This window comes from Nilaparvata lugens, chromosome 1 (assembly GCF_014356525.2).
Source record: "Nilaparvata lugens isolate BPH chromosome 1, ASM1435652v1, whole genome shotgun sequence".
NCBI classification, from domain to species: domain Eukaryota; kingdom Metazoa; phylum Arthropoda; class Insecta; order Hemiptera; family Delphacidae; genus Nilaparvata; species Nilaparvata lugens.
In genome coordinates, this window is record NC_052504.1 from 6,218,927 (window position 1) to 6,241,756 (window position 22,830).

A 22,830-nucleotide genomic window follows, 5' to 3' on the forward strand; every position below is an offset into this window, starting at 1 on the left:
ATTAAAAGATTATGAATTTACTAAAATCTTGTTCAAGAAGATATTGACATCTGAATTGTTAGTAGCTTTTATGTCAGTCACCAGAGGCTAGTAATAAGAGGTGATATAAAGTTAAGAAATCCTATATTGCAATTTTTATCCAATGAATAAATAAATGCTATAAATTTCATTTATATTAATTTTACTTTCCTTGCCCTATTACCATAGGTAAGGAAAGTATTGCTTTCGAAAAAAAATTAAGATAACCCAATTTCTAAATTTCTATATGTTCCAAGGTCCCCTGAGTCCAAAAAAGTGATTTGGTATTGGTCTGTATATATATATATATATATATATATATATATATATATATATATTATATATATATATATTATATATATATATATATATATACAGGGTGTTTCAGAAGTAGTGTCGAGAATTTTAGGGTATTGTACCTGGATGCTAGGAGACTACAAATGTCATATTTGAAGTGTCCAAAACTCAGCGGTTATCCTTATAGCTGCCATTTTGTTTTTTTCACTTAAAATTTTTATCTCAAGAACGAAATGTTGTATTGATCTGAAATTGGCATGAATATTTATGCTATAAAGACTCAACTATGAAAAATAAAAAAAAAAAATTTCGTTGGAATTTTTCAAAATGGCGGCCATTTTAAATTTTTGATGGCGAATATCTCGAAAACCGTCCATTTTACAGAAAATTTACAAGAGACAAAAAAGTTAGCAAATTTTTTCACGATTCCAATGATACCTAATTTATTAAGATTGGTCGAAGAATAACAGAGAAATTAATTTTTTTCGTACTGCATGCATGACCACTTTTCACCATTTAAAGATCAATATTAATTTTTTAATTCCAGATGTATTTAAGATGAAGCTTTGAAACTCGGTATGGCTCCATATGGGCAAACAGATGATTTTACAATGGTTTTCAGATGATAATGTTTGTCTTGTAAAAGTATTGTTGTTTCATTAAAAGTAAAGAACCAGATGTAGTGCTTCCTATTTCTTAGTCTCACGTTTCCTAGGTCTTATTTCTATCTTAAATTTCCAGTTTCAATATTTTCTTACGTTGCTTCTACACAAATATTAATTATTGTAATGGAATTTAGTTCGCTGGAGTACACCGATATTCACTTCATGTATGGAGCAGCTCTTGGCAATGCGACCGAAGCAAGAAGAATGTATGCAGCTGCATTTCCAAACCGCCGTCTCCCTTCCGACAAGGTGTTCACAAGAACTCACAATCGGCTGAGAGAAGTTGGTTCATTTGAACGGAACAGGGTAATTGCTGGTAGGCCTCGAGCAGTTCGAAATGTTGCTTTTGAAGAGGAAGTATTGCAGAAATTCGATTTCAATCCTAGAACGAGTACGAGAGCAGTTGCAAAGCAAATCAATTCAAGTGCTTCTTCTGTGTGGCGTGTACTAAACAAGGAAAGACTTCACCCCTTCCGCTTTCAAAAAGTTCACTCATTGGTTGAACGCGACTATGAGCCGTAAACTGTGCCCGTTGGTTTCTTCAGCAAGACATTATCCAACCAAATTTTCTAGAAAATGTGTTATTTACCGATGAGTCCGCTTTACAAGAGAAGGAATCTTCAACTCTCGCAACAGTCACGTCTGGGCCTTAGACAATCCTCATGAGGTCAAAGTGCGTGGTTATCAGCATAGATTTTCGCTGAATGTTTGGACGGGTATCTTAGGTAATCGCGTGATTGGACCATACATTCTTCCTAATCGTCTGAATTCTCCCACGTACATTACTTTTTTAAGAGACATACTACCAGAACTTTTGGAAGATGTGCCTCTTGCAAACAGATATAATATTTTGGTTTCAACATGATGGTGCCCCTGCTAATTTCGGAAATGTTGTTACGGACTTTCTGAACATGACCTATCGTCCGGTGGATTGGGCGGGGTGGACCAGTACCGTGGCCCGCACGTTCACCTGACCTCAACCCTTTAGATTTTTTTTTCTGGGGCCATATGAAAGACCTTGTTTACAGCACGCCAGTAGAAAACGAAGAAGACCTTGTGGCAAGAGTGGTTGCTGCAGCAGGTGCCATTCAAGATGATGAAAATGCTTTTATAGCAGTTCGACGGTCCATGATTGAAAGGTGCAGACTGTGTAATCAAGTTGAAGGACGGCATTTTGAGCAATTGCTGCATTAGTATCAGTGAACCGATTTGAGTGAAATTAATATTTTTCAATGTAAAATGAAATTTGTAGGAAAGTTATTCTTGTATATTTCTGTAATAAGAACGGTTTTCATGAAATTATAAAAAAATTAATATTGATCTTTAAATGGTGAAAAGTGGTCATGCATGCAGTACGAAAAAAATTAATTTCTCTGTTATTCTTCGACCAATCTTAATAAATTAGGTATCATTGGAATCGTGAAAAAATTTGCTATCTTTTTTGTCTCTTGTAAATTTTCTGTAAAATGGACGGTTTTCGAGATATTCCCCATCAAAAATTTAAAATGGCCGCCATTTTGAAAAATTTCAACGAAAAAAATTTTTTTTATTTTTTATAGTTGAGTCTTTATAGCATAATATTCATGCCAAATTTCAGATCAATACAACATTTCGTTCTTGAGATAAAAATTTTAAGTGAAAAAAAGCTCGAAATTCGAGAAAATGTGATTATCCAATTGCAAACTGTTGGCAACTGTTGATTCTATTAAAAATCATTCACTATGAAGAGATAGCAGACCTCGTGTGTCACCAGCGTTATTGCCCTGTCACCAGCTGGCTCAAATCTTTGAATAGTAGACTTTAGATGCGCGGGAACACTAGAGTCAGGTGAACAATTTTCAAAACGGCAAGGAAAGTTGTGTGAGTGCGCCACACCAGATTTTTATTGTATGTATATTACCTGATTACAAAGACAATTAAAAAAAAGCATTTTTTCCTTGCTAGAGCAAATTGCCTAAATGCAGAGAATGGCAGCAATCTGAATAGTTTACTGTATTCTTACAGGGTGTTTACGAACTCGCTACCAACACTCTAGGGCATTGTTCCTAGGTGGAAAACATATCTAAATATCATATTTAAATTGTCCGCAAGTCTTCAGTTACTCACACAGCGGCCATTTTGCTTTTTTCACTTTTTTTTCTAAGTATTATTATTATTAGCGTATGGCTTTGAACGGTGGGGAGACCCAAGGGTTTATATCATTTATTTATTCATTTTTTTCCAAGTAATAGTTAAACATACGAAATTGAAACTTCGCACAACCATTTATAACAACTAGACAAAGCTACAAAAAATTATCTTAGAAAAAAATAAGTGAAAAAAGCAAAATGGCCGCTGTGTGAGTAACTGAAGACTTCCAGACAATTTAAATATGATATTTAGATATGTTCTTTACCCAGGAACAATGCCCTAGAGCGTTGGCAGGGAGTTAGTATAATAATTCACATAAACAGCTAAATCATGGAAATGAAAAGTGAAACTATGGAGGACATGATGTAAAGAAGAAATAAAGTGAATAAGGGGCAGAATTGAAATCATAAAATAAACTAATCATCCATTTTTGGCTGTACCTTTTCTCTTTTATTTCCGAGTTTCGAGTATTATTAGATAAATTAACAATAATGAATAAAATTGATAATTAGAAAAAATAATAGATAATTTTTTTGGTTTCTACCCTAAAAATATTTCATCAGAACTCAGGAGACCAAATTTGATTGAAAATTTTGTTTCGCTCCTAATTGTTGCCATTTAGTGAAGGCGGTGCACAGATGACCTCCAGGTGTGTGTGTGTGTGTGTGTGTGTGTGTGTGTGTGTGTGTGTGTGTGTGTGTGGTGTGTGTGTGTGTGTGTGTGTGTGAGAGAGAGAGAGAGAGATGAAAGGAAAAGAAAGATGAAAGAGTCTAAGGTGTTAGGTGAGATCCGAACTACCGGGAAGGGATTCGCGAACTCATAAATGATTCAACTGAAAAATTATCAAGTAGCGCTATTAAAGTAAAACTCATAAATTATGTATTTAGCGAAGGACACTCAAGAGATCCAACTAAAGTATCAAGCGCATGTCTCGACGGGTAGCCGTCTAGTTGTCACCCCGACCACTTGACACCTGGTCATTTTGGCAATAGGCGACTACTTGTACCCTCGTAAAAATATACCATTGCCGTCAAGTTGTCCCCCCGACTACTTGACACCTACTGGACCAAAAGTGCCAACTAGTCATGACCGTAAATAAAACCTTATTTTAATTTTAGATAAGTATTATTAGTTTAAATTGAAAAGAAATGCATTATTTTAAACATTACATTATTCAGATAGCAATACAATAATTTTCTAAGCTTTCTCACTCGAGAGAAATCGGCGCATGCGATGTCACCGTCTAGGTGTCACCCCGACTACATGACACCTAGTCATTTTGGCCATAGGCGACAACCTGTACCTTCGTAAAAATATACCATTGCCGTCAAATTGTCACCCCGACTACTTGTCACCTACTGGACCAAAGGTGCCAACTAGTCATGACCGTAAACGACAACTTGACACCTCGCACCCTAGCGACAGGGTGTCCCCCCCCCCCGACTAGTTGTCACCACCTTAGAAAGGAGACAATTAGACGGGGATGGCTCACGTCTACATGACACTTTGAACGCTGGCGTAAAGGTGTCACCCCAACTACTTGTCACCTACAGAGCACCAGTTGGCACAACTTACACCCCCGCGGTGTGGGGAGGAGGGATCAAGTAATTTTTATTACTGGTTACGATATAGAATTGAATTCTAAGCACTTTTGGTTCAGTAACATTTTCCCGTCAAACGTACGGTTCGGGAGATATTCGCCGTCTTTGCTCTTTTAGGACAAATTTTTTCGAGTTGGTTGATAACATAAAAAATGAATAATATGCCCTTTTGATGACTGAATAAGATGTATAACACAATTCTAAACACATTTTGTTCAGTTATTTCTCCCGTCAGACGCACCGTTTACGAGTAAATTTAGCCTAATGCTAGAACAGTCAAATTTTCATCCATCGATGATATGGCAGATGAAGCTCAGTCTGGTTATCAACTGAGGTATTACATGAAGTCTGGTAATTAATATGAGGATTAATAATTATTTATATACACTTGTGCTAGCACAAAATTAGGAATCTTAATGCCTTTTCATATAGAACTTGACAGTTAGGCTTCATTTTCCAACTTTCAAGTGAAGAGCCAGCCGGATTGGTGATTTCTTATGGAGTGGATTCGAGCGATAGGTTATCATGACCGTAGACTACTACTTGTACCCTTGTAAAAATATACCATTGCCGTCAAATTGTCACCCCGACTACTTGTCACCTACTGGACCAAAGGTGCCAACTAGTCATGACCGTAAACGACAACTTGACACCTCGCACCCTAGCGACAGGGTGTCCCCCCGACTAGTTGTCACCTCCTCAGAAAGGAGACAACTAGACGGGTATGGCTCACGTCTACTTGTCCCCTAAAAACCGGTTTTAAAAGCGGACAAGTTGTCGGGGTGGCACCTAGTCGCGTACCCATCTCAACCTATATAAGCGATAAGATACCATCGCGACCACGGAGCCAACCACTTCCACACACAAATTCCTCAGTTATTACAAGAATAATATTTTGTTCTAAAGATGATGAGCCCCAAGGCCAGGCGCACACCAGTTAGTCAAGACAAGACAAGACATGATCAGTCACAACACTTCACATAGTTGCTTATGAAGACATGTCTAATTGCAATGACTAATCAGTGTGAGTTGCGTCAAAAGCAACAATGTGAAGTATTGTGACTGAACGTGTCTGATCATGTCTTGACTAACTGGTGTGCCCCTAGCCTAAGCAACTATGTGAAGTATTGTGACTGAACGTGTCTGATCATGTCTTGTCTTGACTAACCGGTGTACGCCCAGCCTAAGCTTGTGTTGTGAGTAATAATGAAGGCGAGCCTATTATTTTTCATGGGTTCCGAATCATCGGGAAGTGATTTTGAAGCCTACAACTGTCAAACTTGAATTCAAAAAAACACTTATGGAGTGAAAGTTCACTTACATTGGTAGTGACGATATTTTCGACCTGTTGTTAGTCATCACTCAGAGTGTGACCAACAACAGGTCGAAACGAACGTCACTGCTTTTTCGCCCCACTTGGATGTAATGAGCTGGTTTTCGTGCGTCATATGGAGGCCGAAAATGATTGTTTTCTGACCAGGCCGGTAAAAGTTTTACGGCCCTAGGGCTGTAAAATAACCTTGAAGTCAGCTGATTCTGATTTGATGTGAACGTGTTTACAAAATGGTTTATGAAACGGTATCAGTTTATGCTTCTAGAATTAAATAAGTATTCTGCAATAATATACTATCATTTTATTTGGATGATTGAAATACAAATAAGATATATATTATAAACTATTCAAATTCGATTTTCAGAGTAGGATAGAACTTCTAACCTAAACTTCCTAGGTCGATGACAACAAGCATTGTTGATGTTGACATTCAAATTGGCCAAATTCCAAGTGTGCTAAAACAGCTGATCAAAAAACTTTTCATTATTTGTGTTTATTATTCAAGAATCAAAACATTTATAATAATATCATCTTATTGTCATTTGAAAGAATAAAAAAGTATAAACTCAACCTCCCACATAATTTAACATAATCTTTTAGGTTATTTAGACAAATCAGAATAAAAAATAATTAGACAATTTCCTGATATTCAGATTACCTCAGATTTGCTAGAGCTATGACCTTCCACTTTTGCTTTCGGAAGTGCTTAATTAACAATTATTCTCATATATAATATATATTGTTTATTTTTCTGTGTGGCGAAAAATAGCGTTCGTACCATGGGCAAAAATGTTTTTCCGGCTCTCAATCTTTTCTAGTCCTCGGCTACGGCCTCGGACTTGAAAACCGATTTCGAGCCGGAAAAGTCTCATTTTTGGCCCTAGGTGCGAAATATACTATTTCCCCCCATAAGTGTTTTTTAAATTCAAGTGAAAAAGTATGGATATGCAACAGAATACAACTGTCAGTTGGTGAATTTGGTCTCAATTAATCAACAATCACTCTACCAGTTAGAAGGGAACGCGTCAAGTTGTCACACCGACAAACTATCACCTTATAACTAAACTAAATCCTGTTATTGAGGAGATTGTTGTCTCCGACACGCCGACAAACTGTACCCCATTCTAAGGAGGTGACAGGTTGTCGCCATTCTAATGAAGTGACAGGTTAACACCTTGAAGCGAGCGATTTAACACTTCATCGTATAATATGGTGATAACATACTTTACTGTCACCTGAAGTCTCAAAAGGTAACTGGTTGTTGATATGACACCTATAAGGCGAGAGAGAGATGATGAAATAAAATGTGCAATTTCTATTGAATTCAGATGCCAATTAGTTGAACAAGACTTTAGTATTTTTTTCTGAGGGTGAAACCAACATGCTAGACTTGTGCATGGGTAATAGGAAGGATGATGATGAGATATGAGAGGACTCGCATCTACAGCTTTAGGTGTGTTCCGAACCACAAGAAAGCAGTTTTCAAACTCATAATATTATAGTCAGCTACATATATTTTTATGAGTTTAAAAATTGGTTCCCGGTGGTTCGGAATCCACCTAAATCCATAGGACCTCTACTCTCGTCATCATCTTTCCCATTACACACACAATCAAGACTACTTTAGATTTACTAAATTAGGATATAGATTTACTTTATTCAGTTTAAAACTAATCTCATTTTAGAGCTTTTGTGGGTTTCTCAGATCACTAATCGGGTCGATTTCAAAATCTAGCAAGCTTTGAAAATGTCGAATGCATATGAAAACAAGCTTTCCAGTGTAAAACGTTGCTTGCTCACGGCACATGCTAGATCTATTACATGTGTGTGTGTGATGCAAATGTGATGTCAATTATCACGATGACTTTTAGTTAGTATTATTAGCAGTATTAGTACAAAATAACAAAGGTATATAGACTTAAAGGTAGGCCAATGGTGTCATTTTTTAAGTGGAACCATAGAGAAAAGCTAGATAGGAAGATATCACATTGTATAAGGCGTTTATTTTCCCAAAAAAAAATCACTGTAAACTCAAGCCGATATGCCTAGCAGGTTTTTCCTGAAGCTATGTGGCGCTGGTAGTCTCTCATACTGTGCCGTTCTTACACTCTCATTCGGTCGAAACAGTAAGGTTCAACTCAATCTTACGCGACTCAGGTCGAGAAGAGACTCGACTCTAGTCGAGAGCATGTGTTGCCAAATGGTGACACTCAGACCAGTCGATTCTAGAACCGCGACGTCACCATTTGAAAACACATGCTCTCGACTAGAGTCGAGTCTCTTCTCGACCTGAGTCACGTAAGAGTGAGTTGAGCCTTACTGTTTCGACCGAGTGAGAATGTAAGAACGGCGCAGTATGAGAGACTACTATCGTCACATAGCTTCAGAAAAAATAACTACTAGGAATATCGGCTCTAGACTCGACTCTAGTCGAGAGCATGTGTTGCCAAATGGTGACACTCAGACCAGTCGATTCTAGATTCCGCGACATCACCATTTGAAAACACATGCTCTCGTCTAGAGTCGAGTCTCTTCTCGACCTGAGTCGTGTATGTGTGTGGGTTGAGCCTAATAATTGACAGTAATCGATTTGAATTAAGAGAAAAATTGGCTTGAAATTTGGAACATTACCAAGGAATATTTTCTTATGCTATCTTTTCTCTATGGTAAAACTTTCGTGACGAGGTACTAATTGGCAAAATCGAATCGACAAAGACTGGCCAGCCTATAAATCTATCTACCTTGCAAAATAACAAAAGTATTCTCGACTAATTGTGATTTGAGAAAAATGAAACCAAACTGGCTGTTAAAAATTAGCATTAAACTGTGGAGTATTGTGGGGGACACTCGGTTGACAATATACTGACCTCCGCGTTGGGATTGTTCTGTAATTCTTACTTTCTTTTTTCAATGGCATGGTGGGCGAGCGATGAACCACTTGATTATGCTGGGTTCTATTATTTGAACTCACAACGTAGCTTTCATTTTCGGTAAATCTAAAGAATCGCCAGTGTATGAAAATCACTGATAGAAACTACAAAAATTACATTATTGAAAGAATAAAAATAAAATAACAGCAAACACTTACCTACAAGCTATTTATAAAGAGTGTTTCTAAGGGTGGAGTCATGGTGGAGCAGCGAAGGTAGCTTCAAGAATGAGAGTGTTGCATTTAATGTATGTAATTCGTATGAAACACATCATTTCAATACATGCATTTCATTCAACACACTCAATCTTGAATCTACCTTCAACGTTACATCATGTTTCCACCCTAAATGATTGGCATCAATATTTCAAATAGATTCATTTATTATTATAAAGAGCTTCCATCAACAAATGATAGTCCAAATTACTCACGAAATAATGAATTCTATGATTCATGATAAATGTTCGATATCAAATTCTAAGGAAAAGCATAATAGATGTTGTTCTATATGTAAGGAATGTTTGAAATATGTAACTCATTGCTAGAGCACAAGATTTATTTTTTGCCACGCCAATTATTTAACAAAAATTTATCTATTTATTTTCTTGTAACACTTTTGTTAATTGGTGAATAAATTTGATTCGATTGTGTCCTCCATTTGGTGTAACTATGCAATTCATCCCAAAGTTAATGTTTAGATATCCTTAACTATGCAATTCATCCCAAAGTTAATGTTTAGATATCCTTAACTATGCAATTCATCCCAAAGTTAATGTTTAGATATCCTAATCATTAAGGCTACAGCAGTATTATGTTTTTGAAAATACCCAAAATATATTTTTGTATTACAATAAGCTAGTGGGGAGTCCCTTACGGGATGGCCCCATTTAGCCGCTGGTGGGCCCCAAAACTGTTACACTGCAGCCGGGACCGACTATCAACGTGTTCATACAAAAACAAGGGACAGTCTAAAAAGTTTTGGTCATTTATGGGATCAAACCCGGGATCTCTAAACTCCTAGGCGAGCATTTTATCAACATGCCCTTGGTCACTCCTCATGTTTTTCAATATAAAGTGGTGAAGGAAGAACAAAGTAACTAACAAATAATGGTGTTTATGATCCTCACTTAACTAACGATAAACAGAAAATCAACTGCTGTAACTTCAAAGATAGAAAACACTTCAAGATGAGTTTTTGTTAATGCTCCACAATTCAACAACTGAGAAAAAAATTAATCTGGCTCTCATAGAAGACTTGACACCATAGATAAAGTATAGCACAATGCTATATTTTCTCTATGGTTCACAATTTCGCAGGCTGCACACTGCACTCCATAAGAACCGAAATAACTCCTCGAATCGAGTCACGTAAATGAAAGCCTACCATACCTTTACACACAATTTGTGATGTATCTAAGAGAATATAGCTCACATGTGTATACAGCTCACATATTATTCGTTCACCTAATTAAGGACATATATATTATCATTGACCAGTAATGATGCAACTCAAGTAAAATATTTTGTATGTGATTTTGTATGTGACTCATTATTTAAAGCTCCTTCTCCTGATGAATCTACTTGAAATGAAGTCAATCATTCAGAAACATTCTGTATATTGTTAAAATACATTACATTTTATCTAGGAACCAACAACTACGGGTATTAACAGAACATTTGAGTCGCTTTCAGGGATTTCACAAACTGGAAGTTTTAAAGAATCTTATAAAATCTGAATCTATCGAGTGAGAAAAAGAGGTTCTTTGGAAATTTTATACCCTGATGAAAAATAATAATTTTATATTCCAAATAAGGCTCTAATTTAAATGCAATTCATTTACACCTGCCATGCACTATTCACAAATTATAGCTGAGAAAAATGTATTTAAATATAGGTTTTGCATTTTTTAGGGAATATATTCATCAACATTGTTCAAGATGTCCAAACTTTTAAAACCATTAGGACTTTACTGCGGAGTGTTTTTGGTCAAGTTTTTTCTCAAAGTTTTTCTAATCTTATGTACAATTATTGTACTCTTATGATTACTCTTCTACAAATTATTGGGGGATTTTGTATGACATATTTATAAAAAAATTGAGACTAGAACCATTCAGGCTCAACTCACACTTACGCGACTCAGGTCGAGAAGAGACTCGACTCTAGTCGAGAGCAGTGTTTCCAAATGGTGACACTCATACCAGTCGATTCTAGTCTCCGCGACGTCACCATTTGAAAACACACTAGAGTCGAGTCTCTTCTCGACCTGAGTCGCGTAAGTGAGAGTTGAGCCTCACATGGGTGATTTATTAGATAGGAGAACTGATTCAATTCTACGGGGGAATATTTAGATTTTAGTTTGTAAGTAAATTTAGCAAATTTAATGAAATAAAACGATAACATTCTTTATCAGGAAAGTGGTGATTTGAAAGTGATCTCTACAACTCATCTTCTAGATAACGATTTATTAATGGATAAGGACTCAGACTTGTCATGAATGAAAACCCGCACAATTTGGGTACGCATTTTCAACAATGTCCCCATAAGAATCAATGATGAATAAGTACAGGCTAAGTAGTAAGGATCATTATGAAATTATGAGAGCTTCAAATGCTATATTCATTTACAGTTATAAACCGCAATGATAATAATTGTATTGAGCGGAGGAATGAATTGTTATACAGGGTTATCATAAAAGAATGGTGCGGTTTCAAACATGGTTTAAAGAAAAACCAAATTACTTACAGTTGATGTTGTTTATTCATCTAATTTGTCGTCTCAGGCAGTTTTTTACATAATTGATAAATTTAAATATGTGCGCCTTTAGTCGTTCGACAAAATATCCAAACGATAATCAATTTCTCTCCAAACATTCGCTAACATTTCATTGGTTATGGTTGTCATTGCTTCATTAATCCTGTTTTTTAAGTGGTTCAGGTAGATTTTTCTTGTAAATTTACATCAAAAACATTGTTTATTCACAAGAAATCGCGAACTGAACTACTTTAAAACAGGATTAATGAACCAATGACAACCATAATCGAAGAAATGTTATCGAATGTTAAGAGAGAAATTTATTATCGTTTGGACATTTGTCGAGCGACTAAGGGCGCACTTATTGAAAGTTATTAATCTTGTAAAAAAACTGTTTCAGACGACAAATTAGGTGAATAAAAAACATTAACTGTAAGTAATTTGGTTTTTCTTTAAACAATGTTCGAAACCGCACCATTCTTTTATGATAACCCTGTATAACAAAGAGGAATGTCATGAATGTTGGTTTGATCTTGAAATATTAGACGTTTCGAAAGAATATGGATTTAATTGGTCATTTGCTACACTAATGCACTACTCTGATTCATCTAACAATTTTCAATTCGGGATTGCATGCCAATGTTTCCTAGATTACAAGATTACTCATTCGGTTTCAAACTCACTGCTTCATTCCTAACTAACAAAAATTCTAGATCCAAGCTAAGCTCATTTCAAACACTATTTGAAAAATTCTCAGATTCTAGATCAAATGGTTTGAAAAACAGCCAGGAATCTGATAGAGGAGACTATCTATATTAGTAATAATAATCTATAAACTGTAGATAGATTCCAGTTTAGTAATATCCAGAACTGGGGAGCAATTGAGAGAATGCTAAGGTTACAATTTGAGGCTTATTGGAAAAATTTTCAGTTGAGAAACACTAACAGTAATAAATTTTGTGATTGTGCATTTATCCGTAGTAAAATTTTAGATTATTTTGGTGAGTATTGAGGAAGACAAAACAATAAAAGTAGATTGGTGTAATTAGTCATAAATTTATTATTAAATCTTCTATATACATTCATGACAAAGGTATCAGTTTGAACTAAATTTCATTTTAAACTGGATTAAGCTTTGACTGTACAAAAAGCCCAAATTGGTTCAATTTGAGTAATTTACTGGGTTTATTAGAAACAAAATGTGTTATTTTTATTATGATGACTTTGTATTGATATCAATAATTAATCTTCTATATAATTGAATTTTATATAACCCAATATGTCTAAAATTTGTATTAATATCAATGATTAATTTTCTATATAATTAAATTTCATATGACCCAATATGTCTCACCAATCACTCCGTATTGATGAATTTTAAAATTTAAATTAAGACGGAATTTTCAAGATTTTTTGTCTCGCTTCAACTCTTTAAACGGTTATTCATTTATTATCATAACCTAAGAAATCGCAAATTTTTTATTCAAATAGCAGTTATTGCTGTCAAAAGTTTGTTGGGAATGAGAGGGATAATATTTGAAATTAATTTTTCTTATTTGCCTATTCCCATTTTTAAAGGAAGTTTCTTTCCCTAAGCGGTAATACTCATGTTTACAATGACTATCCAATCCTTGACTATCTAATTCCCTTTTATAAGAAAAATGTCAAAATAGATCATTCCAAATACAATTTGAATAATCTAATATGATTACAGTAGAACAATCTAGGTAGTACTGAAAACAAATTGTAATACAGGAGGCTGTATATGTACTATAGCTTCATTGAAATCAGAATGTATTCAAGCTTGAAACCATATCAATAAGTTAATCGAAACACAAGTAGCATAGAATCATTCGCTCAATAAACCTAATATTTTCTAACCTATGAGGTTTAGACATCTTCTAGAGAATGAGGTATAAGCGTTTGAAGATATGTATATTGAAGAGAAAGATATTAAATGGAAAAAAATTGAATCACACTAAAATATAAATGTTGTTGAGTTAATCATTTTCTTACCTTGTCATGGATTCTTTATAGTCCTGATCATCAATTCTAAACCTTTCTCTAAGATTACGAAAAACTAATGGACAGTATTCTTTAATTTTAAAATGACTTGGCATGTTTTCCCTGAAAAAGAAAAAAAAAACATTGATAAATCCTATAAAATATACTACTAAACTTATAACATAACTGCATTACCATTACAATATACCATATCACCAAACTATTATTTGTGATAAGTGATTATTTGTACACACGAAAAAAATGAGATTGAATTGGAAACTGAAACAGAAAAGCGCTGCTTGCTTTGTAAATCCACTCTGAAAACTTTTGATTTTTATCAAAAGTAGTTTCATAGTTTCAAACAAAAATGATCAAGTTATTCAATAAAAACATCATAAAATATCTTGTTTGAGAACTGATGTTGATTTACATTGCTTAAGGCCCCTCAAGTCATATTTCATTAAATTATCTTATCAAATATATTTGATCAACAATTTTGTTGATAGTGTAATAGATCAGCTTTTACCAAATGTTTGAAGAGAGTTAGTGACGGTTGCACAAAAGCCTGTTGAGTTTTAACCGTGATTAATTTCACGAGCACCAATCAGAGAAGCCGTCTTTTTTAAAAGGCCTTTTCTGATTGGTTCTCGTGAAATAATTCACGGTTGAAATTTAACCGGCTTTTGTGCAACCGGGCCTTAGAGTTTGAAGTGAGACTAGTAAGGGTCTTGTAGGGAATCAAATCATTCAGTCGTTATTAAAGATTTTCTGCTTACTTTTATACACGTTTTGATTCCCTATTAGATTTAAAGGTGCATTTTCGTTTGTGCGTAAATTTCCGATGACAAGCATTGTTGACATTCATATTGTCCAAATTTCAAGTGTGCTAAAAGAGCTGATCAAATAACTTTTCATTATTTGTCTTTATTATTAAAGAATTGAACATTTGTAATAATATCAAAATATTGCCATTTAAAAGTTTAAAAAAGTATAAGCTCAACCTGCCCTATTAAAACATAATTGAACATAATATTTTAGGTTAAGTAGACAAATTGAAATCTGAGATTCTCTCCCTGTCGTGGTTGACGACGGCATTTACGCACAAACGAAAACCCAGCTTAAGCTAGATACTATCAAATTATACTATTAGACTATCAAATACTTCCTAAAAGATGACCTGTTAGATCATTGATCAATCATTATTTACCAAATAATTGACCGTGAAATAGGGCTCATAGAATACATACGTTTGTCATAAATTTTACAAGTCATTCAATATATATTTATATAGATAGATAGAAATGGGAAAACAGTAACAATCAACCGAATACTTCTTATCTAGGTAACTTATGTCATTTTACAGACGTCATTAAGTATGGAAAAGGAACTGACGTCTAGTATCTGATTTCATAGGATAATTTAAAGTTACCAGACAAATAGGTTCTAAGACATAAAGAGTGAGGCATTAAAACCGATAACCATCACAAATTATTGTCGGATTCAATTTTAACGGTCAGCATTTGAATTGAATGGTTAGCATTTATGCTGTTTCAAAGGGATACTGACAGTTCAAACTGAATATCACTGTGAGGAAAGTTGCGATAAGTTTCACAAACGATTCATTTTGAGTGGAGATCCAGTTTATCGCTCCAATAACAGTCACAAATACTTCCAAATTGCTTTCAGATAATATTTGAGTAGCTTAGGGCCATATGCATCATCTACGTTGAACGCTAAACCACGATTACGTTTTATCCATTCTAACTTATTTCATTTTGGGTTTAAACAATCAGCTGATTTTTCTCCGTTTAAACTGAGATTGTGCATGTGGACTTTTGTACGTCAAAATCCTCTAGAAACGAACGATTTGCAAAAAATGTTCAAATTTATATGATAATCTAGTTCTAAATGGGTTACCATAGTTGAGTGGGTTAATCTATACTATAATAAAAAAGAACTGGCTTATACACGTACGGGATAGGAAAATTATGTTTGCCGCATCATCACGTCTGAACTACTGGACTGATTAACTTGAAATTTTGCATATAGTTTCTTAATTAAGCGAGGATGGTTCTAGGCCTATTTCAAACACTTCAAGATTTCATTACGTCAAGTTTTCAGTTTGTCAAGTTTCAAAATAGACCCTTGCGGAGCACGGGTTACCTGCTAGTTTTGAATAAACCGACTTGAAATAGTAAAAAACACTCATTTATTGGATTATTTTCCAGAAACTAGTTTCGGTTGTTACACCGTTGTGACATTTTCAAGTCGTTTTATTGAATACTAGCAGGTAACCCGTGCTCCGCAAGGATCCAATTGAAAACTTGATCTAATGATATCTTGTAGTATTTAAAAATAGGCCATTTAATAACCATCCTCTGTAAATTGAGAATTAGGGTCTAATTGTAAACTTGACAAACTGAAAACCTGACCTACTGATATCTTGAAGAATTTAAAATAGGCAGATAACCATCCTCCGTAAATTAAGAATCTATATGCACAATTTCTAGTTAATCAGTCCTGTACTTCAGTCTTCAGATGCGTCATTCGTGAATTTTCTATCCCGTACTTGTATAAGCCAATTCTTGCCTTTATTATATCATAGATGTACTGTATATCTACCACAACATCATATCCACTATAATGGTCTATACAATGATCATAATACTAGTAGTTCTGTGAACAGTATACCTCACGCAGTATTCTCATCCACAAGTACCTGATTGAAACTATACAGACCTTATGGAAATACAGCAATAGACTGGCTTCTCCACGTACGGGATAGGAAAATTTTGTTTGCCGCATCATCACGTCTGAACTACTGGACTGATTAACTTGAAATTTTGCATATACTTTCTCAATTAACCGAGAATGGTTCTAGGCCTATTTCAAACACTTCAAGATTTCATTACGTCAAGTTTTCAGTTTGTCAAGTTTCAAAATAGACCCTAGAGGAGCACGGGTTACCTGATGGTTTTTAATACACCGACTTGAAATAGTAAAAAACACTCATTTATTGGATTATTTTCCAGAAACTAGTTTCGGTTGTTACACCGTTGTGACATTTTCAAGTCGTTTTATTGAATACTAGCAGGTAACCCGTGCTCCGCAAGGATCTGATTGAAAACTTGATCTAATGATATCTTGTAGTATTTAAAAATAGGCCCATAACCATCCTCTGTAAATTGAGAATTAGGGTCTAATTGTAAACTTGACAAACTGAAAACCTGACCTACTGATATCTTGTAGTATTTAATTCTGATCGGATAATTATACTACTTATGGTTCCTATAATAGGCAGATAACCATCCTCCGTAAATTAAGAATCTATATGCACAATTTCTAGTTAATCAGTCCTGTACTTCAGTCTTCAGATGCGTCATTCGTGAATTTTCTATCCCGTACTTGTATAATCCAATTCTTGCCTTTATTATATCATAGATGTATATCTACCACAACATCATATCCACTATAATGGTCCACACAATGATCATATACAATATTGTTAAACCAACAAAGTATTGCAGCACTCCTGCATTTCTTTTTTCCAGTTAATTCCTGCTGGGCAGAAATAAAATACTATTGGTTCTTATGTGAGTATTCACACATTTTCATCCTACCAATGTGTGAACACTCTCATAAGAACCAATGTTATTCCTTTTCTGCCCAGAGCTTGATGAATAGCATGTATTGAGTGATCCGGCTGGCTCAGGTGTATTATTTACTTCTAATCCTCTATTTTCAAGGTTGATTTTGAAGATGAAAATAGAATATATAATTCCTTATTCACTCACTTATTGAAAAGATGGTTATGAAAATAAAATATATAATTCCTTATTCACTTACTTATTGAAAAGATGGTTATGAAAATAGAATATATAATTCCTTATTCACTTACTTATTGAAAAGATGGTTATCTACTTTTAATTTTGAATATGATTTGAAGTCATCAGGCAGCAACATGACGGGTATTGTCACATGACTAAGCTCGTTTATCTGAAAAAATTAAACTTGAATTAAAAGCGATACATTTTCATAGCAAATCTAATAACAAATCTTGGAAGAAAAAATATTTTTCGATTAACATCATCATAAGTTGAAAATTATTCCACCATTATTAATCGGAATACGTTGAGTAGTGAATTCTAATTAGATTATTTAGTAGAGGTACTGAAATAGACTCCCAAAATCCTGAATATCCAAATTATGATTCACATCCTCAGTACTCACAGCAAATCGTCAATTTTAGTAAAGTATTCCACAAAATACTACGAAAAATGAAATGAATCAATACAACACGCATTAATTATGGAACTTGTTTCTGGAAGACATCTGTGACTAACAATCCCGACTAGCAATGTTATGTTGCCCTACATATTTATTTAGGGTATGGCTTCCAAGACATCAATCAGTATTCATTTCCATCTTCACTTCTTCAGAATCATAATGTGGGAATGATCCCTTGTCTCAAGGTATAGAAATAAACATAAATAGTAACTGAAAACAATTTATTCAAATACATATATCCAGTCCATTCAGATTCTTCTGTGAAGACAGAAATCTTCTTCTGTTCCTCCTCTAAAGGCCGTGATTGGGCACTCTTTCACTATGTGGGCAATCGTTTGCCAAAAAAAAAAAACAAATGAAAAACCATTTTTGACGACACTAATATAAGGGTGTGCTTTTAGTAACTTTTATTCAAAAACCTGTCTGTAGTGTCGTGAAAAATAGTTGAAAAACGAATCAAATGTATGTTGAACATTGTATTCAACACATTCATTTATTGATCAAAATATTTTTAACCAATTTAATATTTTTTATCAAATACTGTATTATGTAGGGCACAAGATTTGTGAAGGGCACAATATTTGATAAAAGATATTATACATTGATTGGAAATATGTAAATCAATAAATGAATGTGTTGAATACAATGTTCAACATACATTTTTATTCGTTTTTCAACTATTTTTCACGACACTACAGACAGGTTTTTGAATAAAAGTTACTAAAAGCACACCCTTATATTAGTGTCATCAAAAATGGTTCAAAAACAAATTATTAACTAGCAGTTCGTCATGGACAGTGAAATAGATGAGTAAGTATACATTTCCAGTTTATTTTGTAATAATCCAATTCTGTTTATAGACGGATACAAATTATAGGAAAACATTTTCAAGAATATTTCGTCCACAAAAATGGAAATGTGGACCTGTTTGATAAAACCTTACTTGATACCTGAGACTTCCTCAATTCGGGTAGAGTGAAATTCAATCAAATCTGTCAGCATTCCTTGTTAATAGCGTCAATGCTTTTCATTAAATTAATGCTGACAGTTCGAAGTGAATATCAATAGCTAGAAAGGTAGGTTTTACGTATTTATATCAGGAAAATGTGAACAGGCCTACTGATAAAGTTTTCCTTTGAGTTTATCGGTTGCCACACTGAACCTTACAACATAATAAAAGTAGCGAGGAAAGTAATTTTAAAAATGTTTCTAGCAAATGTGCGGTTTCTGTGAGATTGTGTTTGAGACAAGATATCGCGCTGTAGTGTGAATCACGATAACCTGTCAGCATGAATCATAGATAACGCCAACTCACTCCATTCAACCAGAGTTGACAGTTTCATGTGAATCCCACAATATATCAACTCAACAAACACGTATGAAAGATTGGAATCCGAGAAAATTCGAATTACATATTTTATAAACAAATGGGGCAAGAGAGTAGTGACTTGACAATATTTTTATTCATATCTTGGCGTTTTGCCAAACTGTAAACGACAAACTAAAACCCGACAGAAGTGTTGGCTAATGGCCACTTTTGCCAACTGACTCAACTATTTACCGAAAAACATGTTTCAAACAATTTCAGTCCCGAAATGATGAAAATTATTGCTAACAAGGGAGTTTTATATAACAGGGGATCAGAGATTGTTTTTACGTGCATATTACTGCTGGCATAACTGTAGGCACCTAAATGCCAGACTTTTCAACAGGCTTCCGGCAGCAGCTAGGTCTCTACCGGGAGTTTCTCCGGGGCATTAATTTTCTGATACCAACTCCTATGTATGAAATGAATGAGTTTTTCAGTGTTCCTGAAAGGACTATCAATGTGTTTTACAAAAGTACTTGAATCTTACTGTGATATTTCTGTATTTTGATAGACTGAACTCTATATATTTATTAAAAAACAATTTTAGTACCTTGTTAACTTTGACAAACCAATTGCTGTATTTGATGGCTTGAAAGCAATAAACATAATTTATCATTTAGATAGCTTACAGTTTTCACTGTCTTCTCACAGCTATAATTTATGCATAATCTGTTTAGGTTAAAGAATAATAATGGAATAGAGAATAAAGGTGTGGCATGATTGTTTCTCAAAGGAGACAATGCCACAACTTTCTCAATGATACATTGTGATAATAGTTATGAATAGCTGGTGAATTACTTTAAATAGAGTAAAGATGTTTACTCCAGCCTCAGACATATTGAGGCAAAGTTGACTTAATCCAGTATTTACCTGCACAGGATTTTTTAAAAATGTGAAATGGCACAAGAAAATTGAGACATTGCAGTAACTATAATATTTAGGAAAAGGTGAATCGTACAGTTAAATATTTTGGATACGGGTTGTAACTTGGAAGGGTATTGAATAGCACAACCATTTTGCAATGAATCTTGACGCAGTACGCATATAAGAAGCGTAAATTTGGGTAGCCTATTTCCCAAGATGAATGCGTTAAGCAGGCATAAATTAAAAAATTAAGTACACTGATATGTAGTGGATGTGTTGGAGAATACCGGATAGCAATGACGAATCTCGTTACTCAATAAAAAAAATCATCATGAAAAAAATTGAAAATATTGGACAAATCTAACATCAAAATAAGACTAAAACTGAGTACAATAGTAAGTTACAAAAGCGTTTTCTTTTACAACATATGCTGTGTAGACTATGTAGCATATTATTCTATAATTATTAAAAAGGGCTAGAATAAAAGTAAAGAATAATAGACGGATGTTTTAGCTAATTTAAAGTTTAATTTTGAAATTATAAAAAACTGGGTAAATATTTATAATAATGCTAATATTTGATAATTAAGGTGGTTTCAGTACAGAAGTTTTGTATTGCAACTACTTCCGTAAGTACCGTTTTGTCATTGGCAATAGGTTTCTAACAATTGATAGAATTTAGTAATTTCATTATAAAGAGAAATCATTAGGCCTATTCTGTTTAGGCAATTTATAATAAGTATTAAAAAGATGTTTGGTTCAATGTACCGGCACCAAGATTTGAACGTCTCCGACATAGCCAAACTCAAGTTAACTAAGTTATTATTTCAATTCTAAAATATAGTCCGATGGTGAACAATCAAAAATGAAACATCCAGTATTTTACATGTTTTTATTAAAAAGGAAGACAGTAGCCAGAAGTTTACTAAATCTAAGTAGGCTGCCAAAAGTGTTGTTGACAGATCAACAATACCTTACGATAGGTGCGGTGCCGTACATTCACAAAATTCTTATGTAGGACTGGCAAATAAGTTATAATGTAACACATAATTACATACGTACCGTATGATTGACGCCCCACATAAAAACGGAAAGAATGGGTTCATTGGCACGAAATAATTTTACTTTCTGATGTTTTACCCTAATATGTTTCTTTTTCAGTTTGCTTAAGCCACTTTGCATTTGAGCAACAGCACTCATGATGATGGTCAATGTTGATATTTACGTCCAAACAAAGGGTTACAAATGAACACAAATGTCTATTTCTGAAGTATCATTGCTGAAAATTAACTAATTAATAAACAAAACCAATTGCGTAGAAAAACTTCATTGAAACTAGCATAAAAGCTACTTGAATGTGTCAATAAAAATTACAACCTCCCTAAACTATCATGAATCAATATCATAGCCTGTTGAATTTCATTTTCCATGAGCTGAAATTCTGATAAAAATAATTTTTTTCAAAAAAGGAAACATTTTTGAAATTTGATTAATTTCTGAAAGATAGAATAAAAGCTTATTTTAATTTCAGATGAATATTATTAGTTTAAATTGAAAAGAAATGCATTATTTTAAACATTACATTATTCAGATAGCAATGCAATAATTTTCTAAGCTTTCTCCCTCGAGAGAAATCGGCGCATGCGATGTCACCGTCAATAGTGAGGTCCACGTTATAATGGCAATGGATAAAGATAAAAGAATAGCGATGCCGATTCTTTTCATTAATTAATTATATTTCTACACTGTCAAAAACATAATTGGCGTCGCTGCGGACCAAGAAAAGGATAGTACCACAGGCTTTGTCAAATGATAGACAAGGATAGCAAAACCAAAGTTGATCAAATAATGTCATTATAACGTGGACCTCACTATATATATATATTATAGGCACTAGTTTTGGAGTGAATTTGACCTTATTCAGCTAGCAATACACAAAAATATTGATAATTCAAATTTAGATTTCACTTTTCGAACAACTATGAAACGTTCTCTATCTGTACGAGCAGTTTCGACTTTTTGAAAATCGTTGTGTTCAGACAGGGTGCTTTCAGAAAGGTTCAAATATTAAAATTCGAATTTGAGAGGAAAAAATATATTTTGTTTCATGAATAATTTTTTAAGTTATTAAAAGTATTTATTCAACAAATTACATTGTTTATCGTGTGAATTTTTCTGATGATAACAATATTCTACATCACTGATGAATCAGCTGAGCAGGTACCAGGTACTGGAAGTCACGATCAGCTGGATAAAGCAGTTAAGCAGACAACAGATTCAGTTGTGCCCTAACCACAAGTAGAGTAAGATGTGAAAGTCGTTTCGTGATATTCTTTGCAAGTGTTTATATTATTACAAACTGTATTTAATTAGTGAAGTTTACTATCAAATGAAGTAATAATTTAGTGGCTATTGAAGTAAATGTGAAACAGTATATTTCTTTTTCTACGCTACTTCTTGCTTTAAAGGTTAGTTGAAGTATCTTTTTTCAAGTGTAAATTTTAATTTTGAAATGAACTTTCTTTTTAGCCGGTTGTTATTATGAATTTGTTTATTATTCAACTTCAACTTTGTTGAAATTT

General features: G+C 34.0%; 1 protein-coding gene across 1 annotated transcript in view; it reads right to left on the reverse strand.

Moving 5' to 3' along the window:
- LOC111044613 (phosphatidylinositol 5-phosphate 4-kinase type-2 alpha) overlaps positions 1 to 21,634 on the reverse strand; it is a 43,698-nt gene extending 22,064 nt beyond the window's left edge. The window contains 3 exon segments of the mRNA XM_039428896.1: positions 13,742 to 13,852; positions 17,628 to 17,725; positions 21,311 to 21,634. Of these exon segments, the coding sequence (XP_039284830.1) occupies positions 13,742 to 13,852; positions 17,628 to 17,725; positions 21,311 to 21,448 (347 nt within the window). The 5' untranslated portion in view covers positions 21,449 to 21,634.
- Between the last annotated feature and the right edge of the window lie 1,196 nt (positions 21,635 to 22,830).